Source organism: Melanaphis sacchari, unplaced genomic scaffold, assembly GCF_002803265.2.
Source record: "Melanaphis sacchari strain LSU unplaced genomic scaffold, SCAv2.0 Contig10_pilon_pilon, whole genome shotgun sequence".
Lineage (NCBI taxonomy): Eukaryota > Metazoa > Arthropoda > Insecta > Hemiptera > Aphididae > Melanaphis > Melanaphis sacchari.
This window is the reverse complement of record NW_020270420.1, coordinates 932,154-957,925: the sequence shown is the minus strand read 5'-3', so window position 1 is coordinate 957,925 and position 25,772 is coordinate 932,154. Positions and strand designations below refer to the sequence as shown.

The following is a 25,772-nucleotide window of genomic DNA, read 5'->3' as shown; positions in this document are numbered from 1 at the left end:
TGTTATCCATTAACTTTTTAATGGTATTGTAAATTTCGTCTATTCTGTAATTTACTACGCCATAGTTCATAGGCATTAGGCACAGATTTCACAGAAGCAACAGGGGCAATTTTTATTTTAAGCGAAACATCGCCCCCGTACTAGATTATTATAACGGGGATAAAACGTAAAAATAATATTATTTTATTTTTTATTTAAAATAAATCTTGTGACCCAAAACAGTATGCGAAATGTAGAAAAAGCTATAGAGATGTATTTAATTTTATAAGAGAATTTATTACATTCATTAAGCAATCACCCTAGATGCTATCTTGATTTAAATGAATAAAAAATAAAAAAATTATAACTTCCCCAGGGCCGTTTTGCTTTACTATATGGATGGACATTACGTTATAGTTTACTGTTTTCTGTTATAGATACCTAACTACAATGAACTACCTATCTACATTTTTGACAGATTTTTCAAAAACTGAACACATCGATGCATGTTCTAAGGTAAATAGATTTTTTATATAATACTTATATAATGCTTAAAACAGTGATTAGTATTTTTAAATACACTGAGACTACAAATACAGTAAGTAGGTATTACAATTTACAAAATAAACTGTAAATCATATTTTTAACTTTTCGTTCAAATTTTGAATACCTACTTTAAGGGGTGCTATTACAAATTTGATAGATGCATTTAACATTTTATAGGAATTTGCAAAGAATGAATGGTGAGGTTTTATATTTGACGCACCAAAATAATCTAGAAAACGAAAAAACCACTTAATTGCGAAGAAATTAGGTACTACCATAATTTTTAAATTTTTACCTGAAAGTAAATATCATCAAATATTTAAAGAAATCATTGATCATATACTTTCTGACTTACAACTAAGATTTAACTCTGAAACTACATCATTTTTATTTAATGGGGATAGGATTTTAGTTGATCCAAAAATATTACCACAAACCACAGTCTACAGATAGTATGTGAATTTTATAAGGGTAATTAAAATATTAATAAACTAAAAGTTCACAAATATATGTTTCAATATATAATTAAAGGCCAAGACTTAATTCATTGTTTCATCGTTTGAATATTGCATATATTAAATATTTTTAAAAATAAATCACATTTGGACCGTTTGATTATTCATCTATCAAAGCTTAGGAAATACATATAATTGATTTTAACAGTAGGTACCTACCAGTCATTACACGCATTAAAAAAAAAGATTCTTTTCAATATCAAAAATATTAAAAAAATTATACAAAAAGTATTATGATACAGAACCGGTTGAATTATTTGGAAGTTCTAAATTGTCACAAAACAACTATAGAACATTTGGGCTTATGCAAAATAGGAAATATTATGTTTATCACAAAGTTCTCAACAAGAAAAAATACTTTAGCATTGAAATTAATACGTATGATTTTAGACAATATTTTCATAGATAAAGTTTGTTAAAAAAAAAAAATAATATTTTCATACATAAATGTTTTTTTTTAGTTTTAATTATTTTTGTAAATATTATCATCTCATAATATATCCTACTTGATCATTGTATCTACAAAATATTTTACAGATTGTAAGTTTCCTATTGTAATAAAAAAAAAAAAACCCATACCCAATAAAGAGAATTAGAATAATATTCACAAACAGTAGTATCTAACTGTACGAACTGTAGGTATATACAGACTTAAGAAAGATTTCTATAATATTGTCTACCTCATTTTAATACTTATGTTTAAACTTATTAATTTTGAAAAGCCTTTATTTTCATATATCATTATTACCCATAGATAAGTATAATACCTATGCTTAGTTACAACTATAAACACTTTCCTTTGGCAGAAAATCTAAAATTATATTATAAAGTTAAAAGAGAAAAAGTGATTATAAAAACTTTTAGTATGATATCATACAATTTTATAACTAGTAAATTATAAATAGATTAAGTATAAATGTATCAAAACTTAATTATTAAAAATCTACATCTAAATTAGGTAGCACAAATTAAGGATCTTGACATTTTTATCTGTAGTGATTTATTCTTTGTCCCACATATGTTGTGATAAAGAATAAACTTTTAGTTTCATAATAGTTATACACTGTGGTATTGTACCAAAATGTAAAGCACGACCTGTAAATTAACCCTTAATTATTCCTTAAAACAAATTTGCCTTTGCAAAATTTAAAGATGCTAAATACTTCAATTATGGCCGTACTGATCAAATGTATTAAGTTCAAAGAAGCTAAAGAACCAAATTTGTAATTTGGTTATTAATAGAAAAGTATTTAAATCATTTTGGTGTGGATAGGTTTCAAAGAATACACAGTTTAATATTTTGTGGATGGTTAAAAATGACTGAATTATCAAGATTATCAATTTATGCTTACATGTATCTTAGTTTGCAAATTCTTTTGTAAGATGGTTTGATAGTATAACCAACAGATACCTACATATTATATCATTCTGTAGCACAGACAGTTTGTGAGTTAAGATCACTAGCAAGAATAAGAGCATATTCAAATATTTAAAAGATTGAACACATAATAACACATAGTTATTTTATAACTTCAAATTCTACTGTTACTTAAATAATTATTTTCTATTCAGAATGAAATTTTAATAACATTAAACAATTTAAAATTTGTTTTTATTCATTGGAAATTATGTAATTTTTTTTAAATTATCATTGGCTCTGTCCAAAAGCCTAAAAATTTATTTTTTTTAATAAACATTTCAAGTATTTAAACTTTAAAGAAATTAAAACTATTGAATTAAAATTTTTACCATTGATAAAAAAATAAATTACTATTTGTTACATAAATAAAATTAAAAAAATGGGATAAAACTGTTAAAAAATTATAAATTCTATTTAAGAGTTTGGTGTAAACAAAAATAATATATTTTCTTATAAATTTATTCACAAAATCATAGGAAACTCGTATCAAATAGCCAATTATAAAATAGATAATATAATAAATTTAATTTATATTACAATTACATACATATTACATACAATAAATTTATTTTATTTTTCAATAAAAAAAATTGTCTAGAATTTATATAATATATAGGTTTATTGTAATTATTATATTTTCAATTGGTTCTTATGAAAATATACATACATACTTAATCATTAAACTATTAATTTCAAAATACATCACAGTGAAGTTAAAAAATACACATTTAAAGTTTTTAAATATACAACTAATATAAAAATACCTTATAGTATCATATAGAGAAATAACAAGGGAAAATAAGAGTAAACATAATTTAAGATCTAGTAATATATCAGTCTTATCAGAAAATTTATAAATTATTATCTAGTAAATGTTAAGCTCGTAGTTCATCTTTTTTATGTATAATTTTACTTGTTTTACAAACTTCTTGTCTAAGTTCCATTTGTCCAGTCGTCCTAAATGTTGAAGTTTTGAACATTTTTCAATAAATTTTATAACTGTCTGATGGTTAGTCTACAAATAAATTAATAAAATCATTCACTATAATATGTTGAAAATTATCTTAAAGTTACAACTTACAATTGGATGTTCATCGTTGAATGAAATTTCCAATCTTTTAAGATTATTGCACATGATTAATGGTGGTCTTTCAAAAACTTGTGTATTCCAATAAAGGTGTCTCGAATCACTATACAACTGAAAATTAATTTCAAATTTGTCTATTAAGTTTGGATAAATCTTGAACCAGAAATTTTTATTTATAAATTTAAGTTTTAAGATAAATAACTCTGATGCCGCCGGGGTACACAAACAATCGCTAAACATATTAATAGTAATCTAACAGTCCCTTAAACCTAATTAAGTGGCTCATAATTGGTTCATTAAATTAATCAATTTTTCATATAACCTGAAATAATCTCATAGCCTTTTGGCTTTTACACTATTTTCTAAAAAATTTAAATTATAAAACTAGATTAAGCACTATACTATTATTGTTTATTAATTATATATTATATTAATTTAGGAATAATGGTAAAAAATATAATGAAATTTGGAACGAACACTACTATGTAATGATGAACTTAAATTCATATATAAAGACATTGAGTGTTAAACTTAGCATGTAATTAATAATATTAAACATTATGTTGAACATTGGAATCATTCGATTACCACTTTTGTTTCCTCGCAGAGCAATAGAATTGGAGATCCAAGACTTTTTTTTTTTTTTAATTTAACTATAAAAATACTCATCTCAAAGAACTTTCTGTAACCTTTTAAGTGAGGATTTATTGGAACCTATACGTTTTTAACATTGATATCTGGTTGCCAAACACTTTTTTTTCAGATTGAAAGTAATTTTAATTACACTCTAGTACAGCGTTTCTCAAACTGTGGGTCGTTAGTCAATTTTTGATGGGTCGCGAACAATTTTTTAAATTATACAGATTCTAAGAAATGTATGTTAAATTAATATTAAATATATTATCATTAATAAAAGTACATTTGTAAAAATATATTGATTATAAACCTGTGCTTTAAACCTATAAACATATTTTGTTAAAAAAATTGAAATAAACTATATTATATTATTTAAAATAAAATTTTTTTTTTATTTAACTAAGTTTTGAAAAGTGAAACCATATGGGTCACTAAAGATTTTTCGGAGTAAATTTGGGTCGCGATACTAAAAAGATTGAGAACCGCTGCTCTAGTAGAATACATTTTAACCGTGTATAACCTTCCTTCAGAAAATATTTTATGAAGGTTTGGCATAAAAACTCATTCATCTAAAGCTTTGAGCTATTAATTGAAAACTATTGGTAAGTATATTACACTATTGTATTTTAGTTAAACACTTTCATTTCATATAATTTATTTTAATAGCAAAACGTACCTTGGCATCTTCTAAGCAAGGGCAGTTTTCGAAAAACCAATTAATTGTTTCAACGGTAGGCATATGTAATTCGATTGACTTTAATTTGGAAAATTTTCCGACAGGCATTTCAAAAATATGTAAAAATCCTTTAAGCACTAATAGATTTGGACAACTTGCTAGGAGTTTTGCTACATCTATATCAGCTTCCTAGAAATAATATCCTTTTATTAATGTATAAAATATGTAATAATATCTAGAAATTTTATGTTAATGTTAAAATATGACATGTACATATAAATGTTTAATGATGTCTACCTGATCAAGAATAGTGAGTTCAGACAAGTTGCGACCATAGTTAAATACAAAATTGATAAAATGAAAATTCATCATGTAATCAAGATCAATAGTTAATGTTTGTACACGACCCCAAAACATTGATCCTTGTTCTGGATCCGCAAAATCTTCAGGCGTACAAACACATGATAGTCGGGTGTACAGCTTTTTTAGATATGGTAGACATTCTTTGAGTGCAGCTATTTTTTTGCCTGTTAACTGCATATCATACAACTCGGTCAACTGAAATATCCGTGGCTTGGGAGAGTTCTCCCATACAGTTACCAAAGCATCACCAATATTCCTAAAAACCGATGTTATTTTTTCTTTTGATATTAAAAATATTAATGGTTGTTATTTTCTTACCTAAAGTAAAGGAAACCACCTAAGGCTTTAAGGCTCTTCACACATGCAATTATCATCAGTAAACTAGCATCTTCTGTATTTGTATCCTGAATTCGTAATTCTTCCAGAGTGAAACAACAGTTATTCAACAATGACTTATTATCATACATATGACTGAGATTTTTACACAGCATTTCATTTGATACATTGATTGTTTCCACATACACATCTTTCTAATGACATATCCACATCAGATGTAATGCAAGATAAGTTATAAAAATTTTTCTTTACTTTAAATAATAGTTGTTTGATGCCAGTTTCATCAACATTCCATGATCCAGATACATCTAAATGTTTTAAACATAAGGCATGTTCACCAATAGTTCTCAATATTGCATTATCACAAATAGCACCAAGCTTCAAATGAACAAGTTTTGATGCCAAACCTTCATGAAATGTTTTCTGAAGGTTATACATTGAGGCATACACTGCAGGAGTGTAATTATTTTTACTTGACATCTGCAAAAAAATATTAGACAATCAGATATCAATTTTCAAAATGCATGGGTTCCAATAACTCCTCACTTGAAAGGTCACAGAAAGTTCTTTGAGATGAGTATTGTTACGATTCAATATAGAAACAAACTCTTGAAATTCTAATTCCATTCCTCCATGAAGAAATAAAGGTGGTAATCGAGCTACTCCAATGTCCAACATGGCATTTAATATTATTAACCACATACTAAGTTTAACGCTCAAAATTTTTATATATGGATTTGTATCAATCAATACACAGTTGAGTTCGCCCCAAATTTCATTATCTTTTTCACCATTATCCCTAAATGAAAATAATATATAATTAATAAATGATAATAGTATAGTGCACAATCTAATTTTATAAATCAAATGTATTAAAAATTAGTGTAAAAGGCTAAGAGATATATTGGGTTGCATGAAAAATTGATTAACTTAATGATTTAATAAAATTGAATAGACCAATAATAGGTTTCTAAATCTTTAAAGGACCATTAACTCATTATTGACCGATTAAATTTTTAGTAATTATTGTTCATACAATCCAGCATGAGAATTATCCAACTTGAAACTTGGATTTGTAAACTAAAATTCCTTGTTCAGAATTTATTACAACACAATTCTTATCGCTACTTATTATATAAGTTTGATAATTAATTAAATATTGACTTACAGTAAGATTTTGGTATAGTTCAGGATGTTGGTCCTAGCCCAAGCATGTACATTATGGATAAAATATTCTCGTGATCCATTTACATCTTTTTTTATGTTATTAGTTATATTTAATATGTATTTGCATGTCTGTTCTAAAGCTAAAGTTTGTAGACTTTTTACAGAATTGTAAGGAGGCATAGTGATTTAAGCTGTTACAATATCTAAAATAAAATAAATAAAAACAAATTAGATCAATATTTTGTAATATTTAACTTAGGTAGATAAGTTCTATTCATATACAGCTGTTTCATTTAAAGTAGTCCTACATAAAATTACTAAAAAAAAGGTTTATGATTTCTGTTAAACAGTCAAGATATACTTTTTATAGATTTAACTTATTTATATAAGTGATGTCAATGCAATTATTTTAAATTACTGTTAAGTAATAATGAAATAGCAAAACTAGACTATAAAAATGATAATTAATAAACAAATAAAGTTAAAATCCTAGTTAACGTTTAAAAACTAAAGCACTGTTTCAAATGTTTTAATATTTTTTACAATGCAGCAGTTACATAAACATAAAAGTATAAGATCATATTATACATTATAGGTAAATAAAAAAAAAACAATTACCATCAAAAAACTACATTTTTTTAGGTGTATAAATAAGTGATAAAACAAAGTTGAATATAATTTGATGAACAGAGAATAAACAAAAGCCTCAGTTATTCAGTGAAGAAAGTAAGATATAACAACCGTAAAAAAAAATAACAATTGAAGAGCGACACGCTACTTGGACAGTAGATAGTTCATCAATCCCCCAAACAATGACCTATGGTGTTGAAATTTTGATTGTCCCCGAATTAACTATGTTAACAAAAACTAGTTAGAAACATCAGAAAGATAGAATACTTGTAAGACAAATAAAATTACTTGCTTGTCTACAAACATCAGAGTTGAATACTCTTTGTTTTGTCTGTTTTTTAGTTATGTATCTATCCCTACTAATAAAATAATGACAATCAATTAAACCAAATTTAACTAAAAAACTTTAAACTTTAACTCATGAAATTTACGAGATACTCACTAGAAAAAAAATGAAACGAATTTCGTTAGTGCCTTCAACTTGACACTGAAATCAGCATTTGAATTTCAAATTGAACGCGTTGCTTCTGTTGCTAATTCAACTGAACTATTGTTTTTTACACAGCGGCGGCGGGTCGGTCGCCTGCTTGCCGGATCGAGTGTTTCCTATGCACGTACTTACATCCGTAGACCAAATTCGTCGGTTGTTTCGATAACTTTTTTTCGTTTCTGTCTCTCTCACATAACCTGTTCACCTTTTTCTCTCTACAGGTAACGTTTTACACCTATTGCATGTCTCTCCCTACTTAGATTCAGTCGTTCTCTCTTGTCCGTCCGGACAGGCGGCTTAGGAAAAAAATAAAAATATTTGATGAGTGGGGGGTGTTGTCCTGGTGAGGGAGAAGGGAGATTAGAGATTTAGATTAAGCAGTAAACACATTACTCATTATAGTTTTAGACTGGGACTGACGAGCCGACGAGCGACGACTGGCGAATTAGCGATACTGATATAGCTACGAGTCTACGACAATAGTGATGACAAATAAAACACAATGATGATAAATAATAATAATAATAATAAAATCACGGTCCTGTTTATCCGACATGATAACGCGTATCATCGTAGTTTACGATAAGGTCATGCCACGGGATAAAATATGAAATTTTATCGTTCGCCTTATACGCATGTCCACAGATATGTACAAACACTACGAACTACAAATAACTATGTAGACAGGCAAATAGCCATCTTTATATTACATATAAATAGTCAATAGACAATGGTTGTGTTGATTCGTTGATTGAAGTTAGCCGTCGTATGCAAAGCAGAAATGTTCACGTTTTGTATAAATCTATATTTATATTTTATAGGTAATTACCTTTATTGCTTGCCAAACAATTAATGTCACTATGGCTGAGTATGGCAACATAGTCGCACAGATTTATATACTGCACTAGTGCACTACAACTACAACACTATAATAGTATAGGTAATATATTATATTAATATTTTATGTTGGGTTGCATAAAAAAAATTACCAAACGTTTAATGAATTAATAATGGAGTCATGACCATTCCAAGATTGAATTCTTAAATTGCATTGAATCATCGAATTAATAACATATTTTTCACAAAACTCAGCAATACAAATATAATACATAAAAGTCTGCGTATGACAGTTAATTTCAACGATGACAAAAAGATGAATATGTTGTTACTCTGAAATTCGTTAGTCCAAACCGGTGCAAAAAAAATGCATATTATGTATTCGTATCGAACTGTTGGACCGTAATATCACAGAGCAAACATCCAAATGCGCTTTTTTCGTCACACCGGTTTGGGTCTGGGTGACCGTATTTCTCGTGTAACTGTGGTCGTACCATAGTCCATAGAATACAATCATCATTACCGTTGATCGTAGAATACGTTCTACATAGTAAATTGTGTTTATTGTGATTATTTTCAGTCTATCGAACGTAGCACCGTCGTAATTTACCTTTCTGCCATGGTCGTCATTCGTCACATTGTCGATATTCGATAGTATACGATTTCACAAATTACGATTATCGTCGCTATCTGTCTCTTAATCTCTATAAATCCGCGGACGGTCGTTCGCTCATCCAAAACACGCATCGCGGGGTCTAAGACCTGAACGTCCTGAACCGCGTCGTGTTGTTTATCGTATTGGGTCAATGGCAGTTGGTCGACCGACATTTGAACTCGTCGTACCCGCTCACCGTGTACACTTCCACAATTCAACCCCTCCTGGCCCCCCGACCGTACCACGGCATTGACCTGCCGCTGCCGTAATCGCGAACGCCCTGACAATATATATTATATTATGTAAATGAGTTTAAATTTACATTTTACACGCGCATTAACGTATTTTTTTTCATTTGTTCCGTACCCACTCATAATCACCGAAATTCCAACGTATATACCTACGTGAACTTGAGCCCATCTTTTCAATGCTGCAGGTGACAATAGTCTCTAAGACTCTATAGTCTTACATCCATTATTAATCGTAGTTGCGAATAATCATGAGCTTCACAGTTTTTATAAACTGACGCGTAACTGATTGCAAGACTCAAATGATTAAATCTTTGAAAAGTATGATATGAATCAAAATTCAAAAAAGCATAGTTTAGAAAAAATATCTAGATTGTAATACTTGAAAAAGAATAATTTAAAATGACAAATTTTGATCAGTTTTCTATTTAGAAAATAATAATATTGAAATTTAAATTCAAAATAATAAAACTTTAAAAAGCAATATATGAAAAAATTGGTAATTGTTCGTTATTGCTTAGCCATAATTTTTCATAATGAACCTAATCATAATGTATAAACTATAAAGTGTATATCAATACGCCTACAATAGAAGACCGAATATACTAATATTATACGTAAACGTAATTATTAATTTTAACGCACGTAAAATGAGCACGGTTATTAGCTTTAAAACCTAATTTGAGCGCGTATGACATGTCGATACAAAATACAATTTGATACAATTTTTTGAATAATCTATAAAATATGATATATAAAATAATTTAAGGATTTTTTTTCAATTTTTATCTAGTACATCGTATATGATTATGTTTTAAACATTTAATTACATCTACAATTAGGAGTATAAAATTCCTTATGACTCTAAAGGACTAAACAATTTTAAAATATACATTCATTTATGCCATAGGCAAAGTTACTTGAACATACTAAAAAAACGAAAATTTCACGCCAACGGGAAACTCACGTGGACAAACATACTAATATTTAATTAAACATTCTTACGGATGATTTTTTGATTTTGTTTTTTTTTTTTATAAATTAAAGAAAAACTAAATACTCACCTTTAAATATAATGTGAAATACGCAACTAAAATAGAAAAAAATAAATAGGTAGAAGAATAAAAATAATTTTTCCTTGCATATTATTGTGTAAATTAATATAGTATTGTACTATTGTCCTGAACATTTTTTATTTCGTTTCATTTTCATATAATTCTTTTATTACTTCATCGATATAAATTTCGTTAGTAAATCTACCGTGAATAAGGAGTTATTTTTTCCGTTGTCCATTGACTTTTTGTAATCTTCGTTCGAAAATTCGTAGCAAAATTATCTATTTAATTTTAGATATTTAGAAATTAATTAATTTAAGATTTTTACAAACATTATCTGCAACAATTCAGAGCTCTACTTTAAAAATTATTATACGGCTAACAATAATATTTTTATTAATTATTAATAAAAAGTGAAATTCAAAAATATAATTGGCTATAAATTACTTAAAATTGGTATTACCTCATGTTATTTGTCTCTTATCATGTATATTTATTATGTTATCTGTTTTCTGATATAGGTACATTGTATATTTCGACTAAAAAAAAAAAAGAAAAATTTGGTATTACATCATAATTGGCATATCTAACTTTTAATGTACATGTGTCTGACCCACATTGCTGTAAAAACTTTCTGGAGCTACGCCTTTTGATATGGTTTAGTGATTAGTGGTATGATAGGATGGCTAGATAAAATTTTAAGAAATCCGAAACACCAAAATTATAAATTGTTGTACATAATAATAAAATTATTAATGGCAAGTTATACGCAGTACGCTGAAATCATCAGTAGGTTTAAATTTTTAATAAATGGAAAATCATTTTGCAACTTTTCATCAACATGACTGAGTATTTTAGGTGACATAGTCACTATAGACACTAAGTAAAAAAAAAAATAAACCACCTAAATAAAATTACGACACTATGTCACTATATAAAATATAAATACGTGCAAAACTGTCGTCTGTCGCTCAATTTCACACTCGCGTACGAATTGTAATAATTGTATTGTCGCAAAATAAATGCGTAATGTGTAGTGCGTACCGAGTACACTGACCACAGATGTTATGAACTATAAACTATACATTATATTAATATTATCTTTCGAAATCGTTGTTCAAGAAATTGAATAATCATAACATGGTTTTTCCAACTGTAAATTAATGTGGTCGGAAGCCAAAGGCAAAAGGTTGGCTAAATTATTTAGAAAGCGATTATTACTGTCGTCGTCATAAGTTCCGATGTTCGTTATAAAATATTGTTATAATAATTATAGATATTTACAATTAGGTTTTTTTGAAAATAAAACCGACCACCGACCAAGTTAAAGAATTATAAGACAATATTAAATTCCGGGAAATTACTATGCAATATGTAGTTCAAAATCGTTGTCTCGAGAAACTTTGTCTGGAACCTCGGGACATGGGTTCTTAAACTGGTAACGTTCCGAAAAATCTGGGACGAATGGCTACCCTATGATATTATATACTGCATATTCAACGGTCGTCATAACCACAAATTTTCAAAATAAAGTCATTATTCAAATCAGTACACTTATATATAAATTTGACATAATCAAACCATTCAATACCGCACACATTAGTATATATCATTTGTATCAATAATACACGCACATTTATCTAAAATCACATTATCGTTTAGAACCGCACACTAGTAAATTATATTTAATCAAAATCATAAAAATAAAACTTTGGAATTATCTACAGATTGCTTTACTATAATAGGTATATTACACAAATTTCGTTTCTCTAGATCAACAACACTTAGTGTAATCGTGTCTTTTATCGATTTCACTTATAATTTAATACTAATTTATATTAACAATTTAACATTAAATTCGCATAATGGACAACGAGCTACAATTTTACACTGATAATAAAAATGCGTACAATCAATAATTTTCCAAAACTATGCATATAGATTATTTTGGATCTATATTATACCTAATTACTGTTCTAATAGATCAAAATTATCGTAAATATGTAACATTGTAGTTGTTCTCAAATAATATTATGTACTTATAAATTATAATATATTTATATGTGTAATGTTTTTGGTAAAAGTTAGATCAATCTTCACGATATATACTACTTAAAACATAGAAAAATAAATTACAAACAGTAATATAAATTAATCAAAAATATCCTTTAAAAAAGGTTGAAAATCATCTCAAGGATTCAATACACATCATTCAAAATAACTCAATAAGTTACGAAAAATATGTCAAAATATGTGATGGGGGGGGGGCACAGAAATGTAGCTAAATTGCCTACACAAATCGCCGCAACATTGCTAAGCTGTGATGTGATCATGGTTTATTTATTGAAATTGAAACAAACAAATAAATGTATTTTAGATAATAAGTCAAAGCCAATTTTAATATCTTAGTGTGCTTTATTTTCCAGGTGGGTATCACTTATAAAATATTATTTATGAATTATAAGTCATTACTCATTACTTATTATAAATTGTATGATAAACGTTTGTTTAGATTATTCAAGTAAACGAAAAATAATAAATAGAAAAACACATTTGGAAATAATGAATAAACATTAAAATACGTATACAAATAATATAATGTAAATTTATGAATGATAAAAATTATAAATACATAATAATATTATACAAGATAGTATTAAAGTAGGCTAAAATAAACTTTATATTGAAGTTAAAGTTTTTTATGTTAATTTATTAATTTACGTATTAATTATTTATGGTCGCTGGAGTATGAGCAATTAAAAACATTTTGTATTGAATTGTCAATTTTCTGAAATCAAAAACAAAAATGTTTGCATCACGGGTAAAAAAAATCGAAAATTTCAAATCGCAATGATTTTTATTTTTTATACAATCTTGAAGATTTAGTACAAGATTCTTTGTATACTTTCCTTATGAAAATTATAAAAAGTTTAACTTATTGTCAAATTTATTTTTATGATCGTTTTAAGTAAAAATGTTGATAAAATTAGATATTTTTTTTCTTCTAAAAATATGATTTACAGTAATTTTAAATAAGTACTCTATCAGTTCTATGATTATCATTTTCTATACTCAGTTAAATTTTCAAAATATCTAAATTAATTTTAAGCTACTACATATTTATCAAGTTAGGCTTATAACTCAAAACTATTTACATTTTTCTATAGCATGTCGGTATTAACTAAAAAGTTAGTAACATATTATGATATTAGATTTAAATAAATACATAAACTATAATAACAATTTATAAAATAACATATGATATTTTTTCGATAAAAATTAATTTTACTTACTTATCTAATTACCCGTATAAATTACTATAATATTAATATAATCATATATCTATTGAAATATTTTAATAATTGTAGATTGACACAAGCCTCCACAGGCTATCGTTTTTCGTATGGTATGATTGTATGAATTAACATTTACTTCCATTCAAACACATCCATTTCAATATTACAGTGACTGAGTGACCTATTCAAGGTATACTTGACTAATTAACGTTTTTTTCCTGAAATTATACAGCAGAGAGGCAAGTGGCTACTTACTATCACGGCTGTAGAATGTATACTAGATAATAAACTTTATTACTATCTAGAGACACGTGTCTATTAAGCATGTTTTCACGGAGATAACAAAAGTAAACGGTTTACTAGGTCTTGAGTGTTAACAGATACAACATATTTGATATTATAAAGTTTTTTATCGCTAAAACGTTCCATAAAGATATTTGTATTAAACATATTGTATTGTCTGCAGGCGTATAAGAAACCGTTGTAATAGTTAGTCAATTAAAGGAGTAAACATTTTAGTAAACGATTTCTAGTTTTGACATAGAGCGTCAAAATGATTTTTAGTAAACTGTTTGTTCTCGATGCCTCCGCGTAAACGTGCTTATCATCGTATATTATGGATAGGTATATATTCGTATATAATGTCCATGTGATCGACTAGCTCTTTGCCCGTTGCCCTGTTACTTGCCCGCTTTTTTAAATGATAACAATCGGCATACTGATAAGGGCATAAATGATAGTGATTCTTACGTAACCACAGGTCTATGGATTTAATGAACATTTTTCATTAATCTGTAGACTGTTATAGAATTTATGAGTTATAACGAGTGAGATAAAAATTAATAACATTAAACAAGTACCTACCTAATAAAACTATGTTTTCGAAAAAAAATTTTAACATTAATATATTATGCACGATTATATTTTAAACACGGTTAAGATTTTTTTTTTACTTGTTTCACAGATCACAATGAATTAATGAATGTCGTCACTCATTGGATTTTGGGATAGTTGAACGTTGAACAGTCAGATTTTAGATTGCCAATATGTCATCGTCTTCTGCTCGTGCATATGAGTGGAATTGGTGAGTAAGATTTATGTGTTGGTTGATGGTAGTTTGTGATGTTATGAAATTCAATATTATTATTAATTAATACATAATATTTTGTAACTTAATGTTTTTAACTTAATAGGTACAGTAAACCAATTATTAACCATAAGCGTAAGCAAAAATGTGTTCTAGAAAAATGTGGTGAAAATCATCCATTAAAAAGTTTAACTGAAGTAAGTAATTTCATGTTGTTACTTGTTTAATATGTGTACTAAATTATGTAAATAATTGTTTTTGTTGGAAATTCAAATTAAATGTCCCTAACAATTATATTCATTTAAAAATAATTGGAATAGTATTAATGATGTATGATATTGATTTATCCATAAGTCAATAAGCACATAAAAATAATAGATTTTATATTATATTACCTACCATATTTTTGTATTTTGATTTTTGGCTAATTGAAAAAAGAATAAATTAAATAAAAAATAAAAATTATTCCTCAGTTTTATTAATTAAGGAATATTTTCAGTTTCAAATAAATAACTTTTCTTATTTTTGATTATTCTTACTTTTAATCAATATATTACAGCTGTTGTATACATTTTTATTTTTTACTTCAGTTAAAAATTCAAAAATAAATTTTCTTAATTTTAACTATTTACTCATTATTAACATTTTAATATGATTTTAGGTAACCACTAAAAATGCACTTGTTAATGATCCATTATCGTCCACTATTACTTATGGGGATGATCCACTCAGTCGACCTGCTCAGTTAATACCCACTGATTTTGATGAAATAGATAATGACTGTTTTGATGATGTTCAATCATGGTCTAATTTTAAACAGAGTATATTAAACAGTTATACGACTTCTGAAAAGCTCTCATTTCATGCATGTTAGTATAAATTGTAAATATTGATGTATTTTTTGTTGATAATATTACCATTTTATCAGTATCATAAATATTATTATTATTACTTCAGTTTCAAAAAATCTTCAGAGTGCTACAATACGATCGCGTCTTGAAGAACTAGAAGAATTTGATGACCAGATGGAATATTCAGAAAAAGAACTATATGACTTAACGCAACAGGAATTTGTAACGCATATGGATAACTTGGGTAAAGAAATTATAGAGGCATGGAATAATGAACAAAGAGTGAAAGCATTGAAAATAGTCATACAGGTATTTATTTTAGTAGTTTTAAATATATTGTGAAAAAGTTATAACTATCTACACATGAGTAAATGTTTTTTTAGTGTACCAAGATTTTAAGTTACACTTCACCATTGCAATTTTATCCGAGTAAATTTGTTTTAGTAACAGATCTATTAGACTTATTTGGAGATCTAGTATTCAAGAGACTTCAATCTAAATCAGAAATAATTGAGTATGATACACACACACACACACAAATAATATATATATATAATAGTTATAGAGGATGATTTACCTAGTAAGTTCACGACCATTTATTTCTTAAATAATATCAATAAAATTCTGATTTTTGAAATTTAAAATATATTTTAAGAGTAAAGACCATGTTTTTAATACAATTTAAGAAGTTTTTTGTAGTTATACCAATTTATTTTTTTCAGATGAAAATCACTCTATATTTTTATAAATTGTTAACTTGACAATTATTTAAAATTGTTGAAATTTTTAAATTAAAATTTGAACGAGTAGTTTTTGAGTTATTTAATGTTGTTGTGCTTAGGATAATACATTAATAATGAGTTTGAAAAATATGAAGCCTTTAATTATTCAAACATTTTATAAATATTATGTTAATCTATCAACATCTTGTAATTTATAAAAGTTTGTCAGAATATAGTAAATACCTAATCCAGTATTTATTTATTTTTCATATTTTTGTAAAACAATTTTTAAAGACTTTTATTAATAGAATATAGCATATACATTTTAATAACAACTCAAGAAACTGATCAAAAATGATGCAATTTTTTTCAAATTATCTATGGCCTTAGTGGTGTTTGCAAGTGGAGAACAAAAAACATATTCATTTAAAAAAAAAACCAGAATAATCATATCTTGCAAATACCAGTAATTGTGCACATGGTGCCACATCTGTTGATTCATCAAGTTGAATTGAAAATAGGCCAAAGGTATTAGTCTTAAATCTCATATTCTCATGTCATCAGTTTTTCTTTGAATAGTGTTGTCTTTTAATAAAATTGAAGCAAGCTTTTTTCTAATCTATTTTCCAATACAATTTCACCATTTTAATGGCTTTTTTAAAGTTTCACTAATTGAATGTGGTTTTTTTTTTTGTTTTGTTATTTCTAAAGCAACTGAATAAGAAGCTTCAGTAATTTTATGATTGGTCCCTTGAAAAAGTCTAGTTATACCCAATATAATTTTTTTTTTTACTTAATATTCATATTATGTTCGAAAAAACTTTTGTCCTTGCCTTTATGTTGAGGATGAACATTTTCTAAATATTGCTTTAATTACTTTTTAGTAAATCATCCTTTATACATAAATATGGTAACATTAAAATACAATAAATTATTGATTATAATTTTATATTTTAGTGGTCGCGTATCAAAACTTCCAGATAATTTCACTCCTGATATGGTGCCAGATGCAGCAAAAGAAACTTGTCAAAATTGGTTTTTTAAAATTGCATCCATCCGTGAGCTTATACCTAGACTGTACATTGAAGCAGCTATTGTACGCAGTTATCGTTTCATTAAACCAGAGTTAGTATGTTAAATTTTTTTTCACAAACTGTTTATAATGATTTTATTTTAACAGTGAACAAAATGTTGCTCTCTTAAGACTTATAAAAATGGTAAGAGGTATTGGTAATCCATTAGTTGCATGGTATGCAAGATGTTATTTGTGCAGAATTGGTGTTTTGACAAATTTAAGCGTAAATTATTTTGAAGAAAGCTTCAAAGATATCTTATTGACATATAAGCAGGTAAATTATCATGATTTTTTTTTTAAGGTAAATCTTATTATAATTAATTGAATGTGTTTTTTTTTCAAAGTTGAACAATAGATTTGTGTGTAAAGAGATTCAAACTCAAAATATGAATATGGACAAATTTTTTCAACTTTTGTGCCCGGCATTAGAGTGGATAGTAAAGGGATTAAGTGCTGGTAAAGATCCACATAGTCTTGATGAAATTATTCGGTGGTGTACTTTACAAAACCTTCAGTATGTTGTTTTAAAATGTATATATATACTTTACTAATTGTTTTCATTTACATATTATTGTTAATAGTATATATTTATTTTCAGTGGTCTTCTAATCAACACTATAGTGATCACATTTCCTGGGAATTATCTCTCAATGAAAGCAGAATATCTTATTAATTTAATTGCTAAATGGGAATATGATGGTTTGTTTTAATTGTTATTTTAACTAATTTAGTATGAATTAAGGTTACTGTACTGCAACGGCTGCTGAAACATTTTTACTATCTTTTATTATTGCAGTTATGTCCATTTTAACACTACTACTGTAGTCTTGGGGGGGGGGATCTTATGGTTACTTTTGTATAACTTAATATAACTATTAATTTATTTTTAATACATTTTATGTTTTAGTTTTTCCGCAATCTTTAGTTGTACAAAATCTTGGTATAAGTTTGAGAGGCCATTTGGTACCAAATGCTTCAAATGTTTTTAGAGAAGCATGGAAAATAGTGAATAAAGTTAAAGACTCTGAAAGGTTTATGTCATGTGCTGAAGCATGGATATACTTCATTGTAAAGCATTTTAAGGTGAATATTTATTACTTATCTCAATTAACATCTTTAATAGTAAACCAAAAATTTTATTGAAATAATGTTTTGAATACTTTTAGATTCTGATAGAAGTGATAAATATATTAACTTTACAATTATGTTTTTTTTTTGGGGAGCGGGGGGTGCCATAATCTCTTAAAGCATTAAAATTGCTTCAATCTTCAATTTTAAGAGAGATTTTTTTTTGGTAGAAAATTGGATTTAGTACATTGAAAGGGTCAAAAGTAAAATATCAGTTTTTTTTTTTTTTTTAAATAATTAAATTAATGAAAAAAATGGTAAATTTTACATGAAACCAGATTTTAATAAAATTGATTTTTTTAATTTTTATTTAGTTTAAAAATCAATAACTACAAAGACTTAAATCTTTTTTTAGATACCTGTATTAATATTTTTTAGAATTAATACAAATTTGAAAATATTTTAGTTTTTTTTTATACTATTTATAAACATATTCTCCCTTTTTTCACGATTTATGTGTTCAAAAAATTTTGTTTGTCCATAAAAAATAACATATAACTTTAATTTAACATTTTTAACTTATTTTTATGATGATTGTACAAATTAAATAACATGTACAATATGTGTCTAAAATTAGTTCAACTTATCTTGTTTTGGCATATTTAGGTTTTTGTTATAGAAGGGGGGGATATAACTTAATATAACAATTACCAACTTGAGGGGGGCTCGGCCCCTCACCACTAAATTTCCAGGAATTATAATAGCTTTTTATAATAAATTAATAGCTATTAAATATACATTCTATGCTTAAATATGTTGCCAAAATTATAATATATAACACATTACTTAAGATTAAATGTTTTATTGATACAAAATCGAATGCTAGATTAAATATGAATAATATGATGACTATAATTTGTGTATATACATTATACAGCCTATGGGGGAGGGGATTTATCCCCTTGATCCCCCTCCCATAAATATGTCACTGCCATGTTCTAATAACAGTATAAATGTGTAATAAAGTCTCCTAAGAAATGTAGACTGACAGACTATCTCTGCTTATTGAAAACAAATTAAACACATCCATTACTGTAATCTACTCAATGATAAAGTATACTCAATACCTACTATGGAACAGAATAATTTCCATGAATTTTAATACATTTTTCACAATATTTAAATTAAGTTGTTTTATTACTATTACATATTTTACCTTGAAATAGTAAAATCAATTAATATAGATGTGAGTGCTGATGTTAGTTTTAAATGATGCTGTATAAAAATAAAATCTGAGATAGAAGGTACTTGTAAATAGTGAATTTGTTACACTAAAATGCTGGACAAATTTCATGTATTTATATCCAAATATTTATAACTTAAATACCTATATCCTACTATCGTCTACTAAGAAACAACTCATATCTAAATTAAGTATTTCATCCATAATACTTATACATAAATACATAATGATATGCACCACTACGAATAGTTCAACACATAATACTAATATTTCTAATGAGACTTAGTATGTTTTAAAACATAACAATTAAAAATGTAATTCTTTTATTTAAACAATTTTGTCAATTATGTTATTTTAATTTTTAGTCAGTAATAAAAACACTGACACTTTTAAGTCAATTTGAAAAAAAACTATAGTTTATATTCAGTATTGTAATTACAGTTTCAGACAATAAGTAGTTTTTATCATCATTATCTTCATTTTAGTCAATAACAGTTATCTTAAACATAATTGCATAAAGCAAACCTCATATAGCTTGAATGGAATTAAATACATATATTATGTATAGCCAAACTGCTTAACATTAAAATAATTATTAATTCAAGAAAAGAAAAGAAATAAGTCTATAAAAAATAATATTACTAATATTGTACGCTAACACATACTGCCATAAAATTTTTTTTCGCAAAATTCCACCATTAATTATGATAAAAAATGTGTATTTTTTAAATGTATTTATTATTTAAAATTAACATTGTCTAAGAAACATTAGGGTCTTGATAACAATTAGTGTACTTTTAAAATACTAGTTGAAATAATAAATTATTTGAATATGAATTTTAAGCAATCCAGATAAAAGTTTAAAACTATACTTATTGCAGAACTTTAAAAAACTAACCAAACTAATAAAATTATTGCTTTTTTTTAAATTTTTTATGTTATTAAAAGCTAGTATTATTTTTTTTTAATTCTTTGCATTTCTTAACATTACTATTTTACATTGATACAAGATACTATTTTGTAAGATACTCAAATGCGTGTAATTAATGATAAATTATGTTTATTACTTAAAGAATAAAGAAATAGGTGTCTTTATGGATGATATAACAAGACATCTGAGCAATCGTGTCGGAATAGAACGGTTTCATACACAGCTTCACAACATTTTGCAACATCTACTGAATTACATAGAAGACTTCGAGGATACATTCCATATGGTGAGTTTCTCATTGTCCAAATCGAAATAAAGTTTAAAGATTAAAAACGTTTAATGCATGCGTCTAGAACTATTTATTGCCGTACTTGGACATGTTTGGATCTGATACAAATAAATCAGCAAGGTGCAAGATTGTGTTGGAAGCGTATCGGGCGCGTGGTGAGAACGTCGAGTCCAGTGATCCCTTGATCAACGATTGTCTGATGTACATGTGCAAGATTTTACATGATTCCGTCGAGTACGTAGTTCATGATCAACGGCTAACATATCCAATTCATAAACCATTTCCGTTATATTGTTTTCAGCTCGTTGACCGTCGAAGACGAAGTGCGTCAAATTAGTCGCTTGATAGCCTGTTTTATATTCCGTGTCGATTATGGCAATGATTTAGAAAAATATTTGAATTTTTATATGGAAGCTAGGGGAGCGTTCATTAGGTTAGACTATGTGCAATCCGCACTCGTACAGGTGAGACAGAATTCATCCCCACATTGGCCTTATTCTTATAGAAGGGACCTAATTTTTTCGATTGCATTAAGTCAGATGTTCATAAGTGTATAATATTGGTTATTTTTAAAACTGATAAATATACTTATTAGCTATTTATATTGTCATAATAATATTATACGAAATGTAAACAGTACCGGAATTTAGAACAAATGTCACCCTAGGCCCTTTAAAATATTATGCCCCTACCCCAAGAAAAAATATATATTCTCAAATTTATGAATTTACTTTTATGTTTTTCAGATATATATATTAAATATTATGTAATATTAATTTATGCAGTTATATAAATGTTTAAATAACTGTTTTTCCATTTCTTATAAAATTTGCCGCCCTAGGCCCCTAATTCACGGGTCTAGACGTAAATCCGACCCTGAATGCAAACATTTAAATTTTTAAATTTAAAAAAATAGAATAATATATTGTTAATTTATTGTAATTGCAGTATTGGTATTCCCCAAATCCTATTGTCTATTAGAATAAGGTCTGTTTAAAACATATAAATAATTAAAACCAAAATACTTAATAACGTGCTTGTGTGATGATAATTTAGTGTGTCAACAAACTTATGGTCCTGTCCGTATCGAATTCAAGGGCCCTGGTTAAGAACTCTTTTGCCCGTGCCTGTTCTGCGTACTGTTACATTACCATTCCATCAATAACTTCACCACTCGTCAAACTTCAACTATATATTTTAACTGGACAGACTTCGTTGTTAAATGGTTGTCTAGGACAAGGTATGGGTTTTTAATGAAATATTTTTAAATGCATAATGTGTATTAGTAGGCATAATTAAGGAAGGTACTATGAAGTTAATGTTATGTTTAGTGAATGATTGTTAAAATTGTTATAAAGGGGTTGGTGGATCAACATCAATATAACACTTAAAAAAGTTAATCCAAATTGTGTTTATGCAGTTATGTTGGAACAAATTATCTATTTGATTAATTGTTAATCATGGCTATTAACATTTATAAAGATAACATCAATTGAAAAAAATTACACAGATTTCAATGAATATAAATTTAAATAATTTTTCAAACAAAAAAAAAATAAAAACAGCACACCACTTGATATTTTTTTTCTAAAAGAAAAATATATGTATCATAAATATGTTATTGGGAGGGGAAAAAATTAATTATAAGTTATTAAATTTTTTTTTGTTACTAAAGTAATGAAAATATATTTAGAGTATTATAAAAATCGGTTTAAAAAAAAAGTTGTATCCAGCCCAAAAACATATTTATGTTAAAATAAATAAAGCTCAACAAAATAAATCATGAGTTATCGGGTATAATTATAATATAATATTATATTATTTTTCAGTTAAGTTTTGCTTGTTTTATCATCAATAGTAATTCATCTTGATCCTTATTATTATACCTACCTATTGACAGGTTCTATAAACATATATTTATTGGAATTTTGTTGATTTTAAGTTATGAGTGTGCTTCATTTCTTTAAAACTCATTCATATAGGTTATAATCTGCAGTGCTTGAATCGAGAAGGAATGGTGACTTGATTTTTAAAAAATATTTGTGCATACCCCATTTAATTAAGTCCTGCTCAATAAGAATTTAAATATTCGGGTACTCGCAATTTTTTTCCACATTTTTAAATCCCTCTTCTAGTATTTTCTAAATAAAGCACTGGTTATAGCCTATAGGTAATCATAGTTTTTCACCCATTACTGCACCTATGATGGTGCAGTGATGTGTCGTCAACAATAACGCACAAATCAATCATCATTTGTATTTAATTCGAATTTCAGCGGACGCGTGTCTTAAAGCAGCTTCCATAGCGGTCAGCGATTTTCCTGCGACGTTGGAAGTGGACGGAATTATCATCGACGCTGAACCTATACTCGTCTCATACATTAAGCAAATGCTGTCGATCTTACTCGTCGTGCCGGTAATACACCCATCCCACGTTGTTCACGATGGCTCATAAAATATAAATTTATTAACATATATCATATAATGTATGTGCAACGCTTTTCTCTAGGATTGTCCCGATCTTGAAGTGTTGCACCAGATGAAGTTGCTAATCAGAGCTATAAAACAATATTCGTGGACTGATCCTATGCAACCACATATGCTCTATTTGTACGTACTGGACATATTAGCCACTGCAACTCTGGATACGTATCCTTACAGAATACCCGACGGCAAGTATATATATATATATATATATATTTATTATGTTTTAATAGTTTAATATTGCTATTTAATGTTTATGACAAAGATGAATCTAGAAAAAACAATCAAAAATGCTGTAGTTTGTTTTAGAGTCATCCTAAAGTTGTTTGGGATCAAGAATAAATTAACTTCCAATACTCAAATAAGCTTATTCAAATTTATGATATTTTATTGTTAATATAATTTTGAGTTTTCCCTATTGCACTCTGGCAACAGTATAGCTATAAAACTAAACAGTAAACACTAATTAATAAAAAAGTAATAATACTAATAATGATGCATGTTTTGCATCTTACGTTTGCAGAGAGGTTAATTACTTTAGTATGTCATTAGGAAATATTATAGACTATTTTTTTTTATTCATATTACCAGACTATAATATGCACAAATATTTTATTGATAAAAGGATGGAAAATAGGGTAAGAAATTATGTACTTTTCCCCCCTCCCCCAATAATAATAAAAAATCTGCGTTTGTAAGTTTATGACTTTTTTTCATTTATAATTATTAATTGCAAACTTTTACGCTGCTAATATGTGTGATGTCTCAACAGTGGACTCCAATGATGTACTGTATGGTCGTGAACCACAGTTTGTGGCTGATGTAGACTCGATTTGTACCGTGGTGTTGGACAATATACTTGAACGATTGTATAGTCTAGTGGATAAACCAAGCAGCCAAGTATGTCTGAAAAAAAATAAATAATATCTAATGACTGGTGACACTTACGACTTGTTTTACAGTCAAAATTGGCGTTTGAATTACTCCTGCACGTTGTTGTTAGAGCGGACTTGAACGAAATCCAAATGGCCACATTAGCAGTCAACCTCTGGAAGTTATCAAAAAAAAACAAAACGGCTAAGGACTCCAAGATCAATGTAAATTTATTGTTTAATACCATACATGTTTTTATGTTATTGGTCAAATTATACCATACTATCTAAATTTTATTTTATAGGAAAAAATGTTAACGTACATTATAGAGTTTTGTGAAAACGAAGATGATGAAATTTATCATAAATTTATAAACAAAATCACAGGAAAGCCCACTGGATCATCAATTAAAAAAGAATAGTACCTAGTATAGTTTAATATAATATTACATTTATATTATTTATATTTATATTTATTATCCAATAGCAAATTTATTTAAGACTTTTTGTATTAGATATATAAGTTGATTGTTATCGTTTTTATAAATATATAGATACTTGGTCATTACTCATTATATAATACATTTTAAAATACATCACATTGAGATTAAAAAATAGCTTTTAAATTTATAACTAGTATTATAAAAATATCTTACAATGTCATACAGACGATCAACAAGAGTAAAGGCGAGTAAACATAATTTATCAGAATTTATATAATATTATCATCTAGTACCTAAGTGTTAAGCTCATAATTTATCCTTTTGTATTTAGTTTTATTTGTTTTACAAACTTCTTATTCGAGATTCATTTGATCAATCATCCCAGATGTTGTTGTTTTGAACATCTTTGAATAAATTGTTTAACTGATCATTGAACAAAATCTTCAGTCTTTTAGAATTTACTTACTTCAAATTGATTTCTCAGCATTAGAAATTAATACAAAAACATCAGCATTGATTCAATGTGCATCTAAGCAATCATTCAAATACGTGGTAAGATAAAAATAGGCTGATCAAAATGTTTTTAAAATTTAATACAATTTTTCTCAAATTTTTCTTATCACAATTAAAATATAGAATTCCTTAGTCAGGATTCTTTTATAAACATACATAGTTAACATGAGCTTCTAAAGCTTAAATTTCTATAAAATCAAAATGTATACGTAAAATAACAATTTTAGTTTTTTTTTTATAATTAATTAAAAACTTATGT

At 26.9% G+C, this 25,772-nt stretch overlaps 2 protein-coding genes across 7 annotated transcripts; one reads left to right on the top strand and one right to left on the bottom strand.

Moving 5' to 3' along the window:
* Positions 1-59: 59 nt before the first annotated feature.
* LOC112603718 (UPF0505 protein C16orf62 homolog) lies at positions 60-25,038 on the top strand. Of its 4 annotated transcripts, XM_025352432.1 has the most exons (21): positions 60-166; positions 417-495; positions 14,901-15,020; positions 15,130-15,220; positions 15,685-15,892; positions 15,981-16,183; positions 16,258-16,388; positions 17,554-17,721; positions 17,777-17,945; positions 18,016-18,185; positions 18,270-18,370; positions 18,579-18,754; positions 21,056-21,199; positions 21,267-21,436; positions 21,504-21,666; positions 22,259-22,442; positions 23,478-23,617; positions 23,711-23,873; positions 24,458-24,585; positions 24,648-24,782; positions 24,863-25,038. In XM_025352432.1, the coding sequence occupies exons 3-21, from the start codon at positions 14,983-14,985 to the stop codon at positions 24,977-24,979; spliced, it is 2,799 nt and encodes a 932-aa protein (XP_025208217.1). In that variant the 5' UTR covers positions 60-166; positions 417-495; positions 14,901-14,982; the 3' UTR covers positions 24,980-25,038. The 4 variants fall into 4 exon arrangements, with proteins under 4 accessions (XP_025208217.1, XP_025208219.1, XP_025208218.1 ...); XM_025352434.1 differs by lacking the exons at positions 60-166; positions 417-495 and adding an exon at positions 14,747-14,763; XM_025352433.1 differs by lacking the exons at positions 60-166; positions 417-495 and adding an exon at positions 14,754-14,792.
* LOC112603720 lies at positions 3,168-8,339 on the bottom strand. Of its 3 annotated transcripts, XM_025352436.1 has the most exons (10): positions 8,239-8,337; positions 7,798-8,141; positions 6,727-6,928; positions 6,105-6,357; positions 5,811-6,038; positions 5,541-5,752; positions 5,157-5,478; positions 4,860-5,048; positions 3,542-3,658; positions 3,326-3,475 (listed from the first exon to the last, which is right to left on the bottom strand). In XM_025352436.1, exons 3-10 carry the CDS (start codon positions 6,903-6,905, stop codon positions 3,326-3,328), a joined length of 1,650 nt encoding a protein of 549 aa, XP_025208221.1. In that variant the 5' UTR covers positions 6,906-6,928; positions 7,798-8,141; positions 8,239-8,337. The 3 variants fall into 3 exon arrangements, with proteins under 3 accessions (XP_025208223.1, XP_025208221.1, XP_025208220.1); XM_025352435.1 differs by having other exon boundaries at positions 7,798-8,339; XM_025352438.1 differs by lacking the exons at positions 7,798-8,141; positions 8,239-8,337 and having other exon boundaries at positions 3,168-3,475; positions 6,727-6,905.
* Positions 25,039-25,772: the final 734 nt, after the last annotated feature.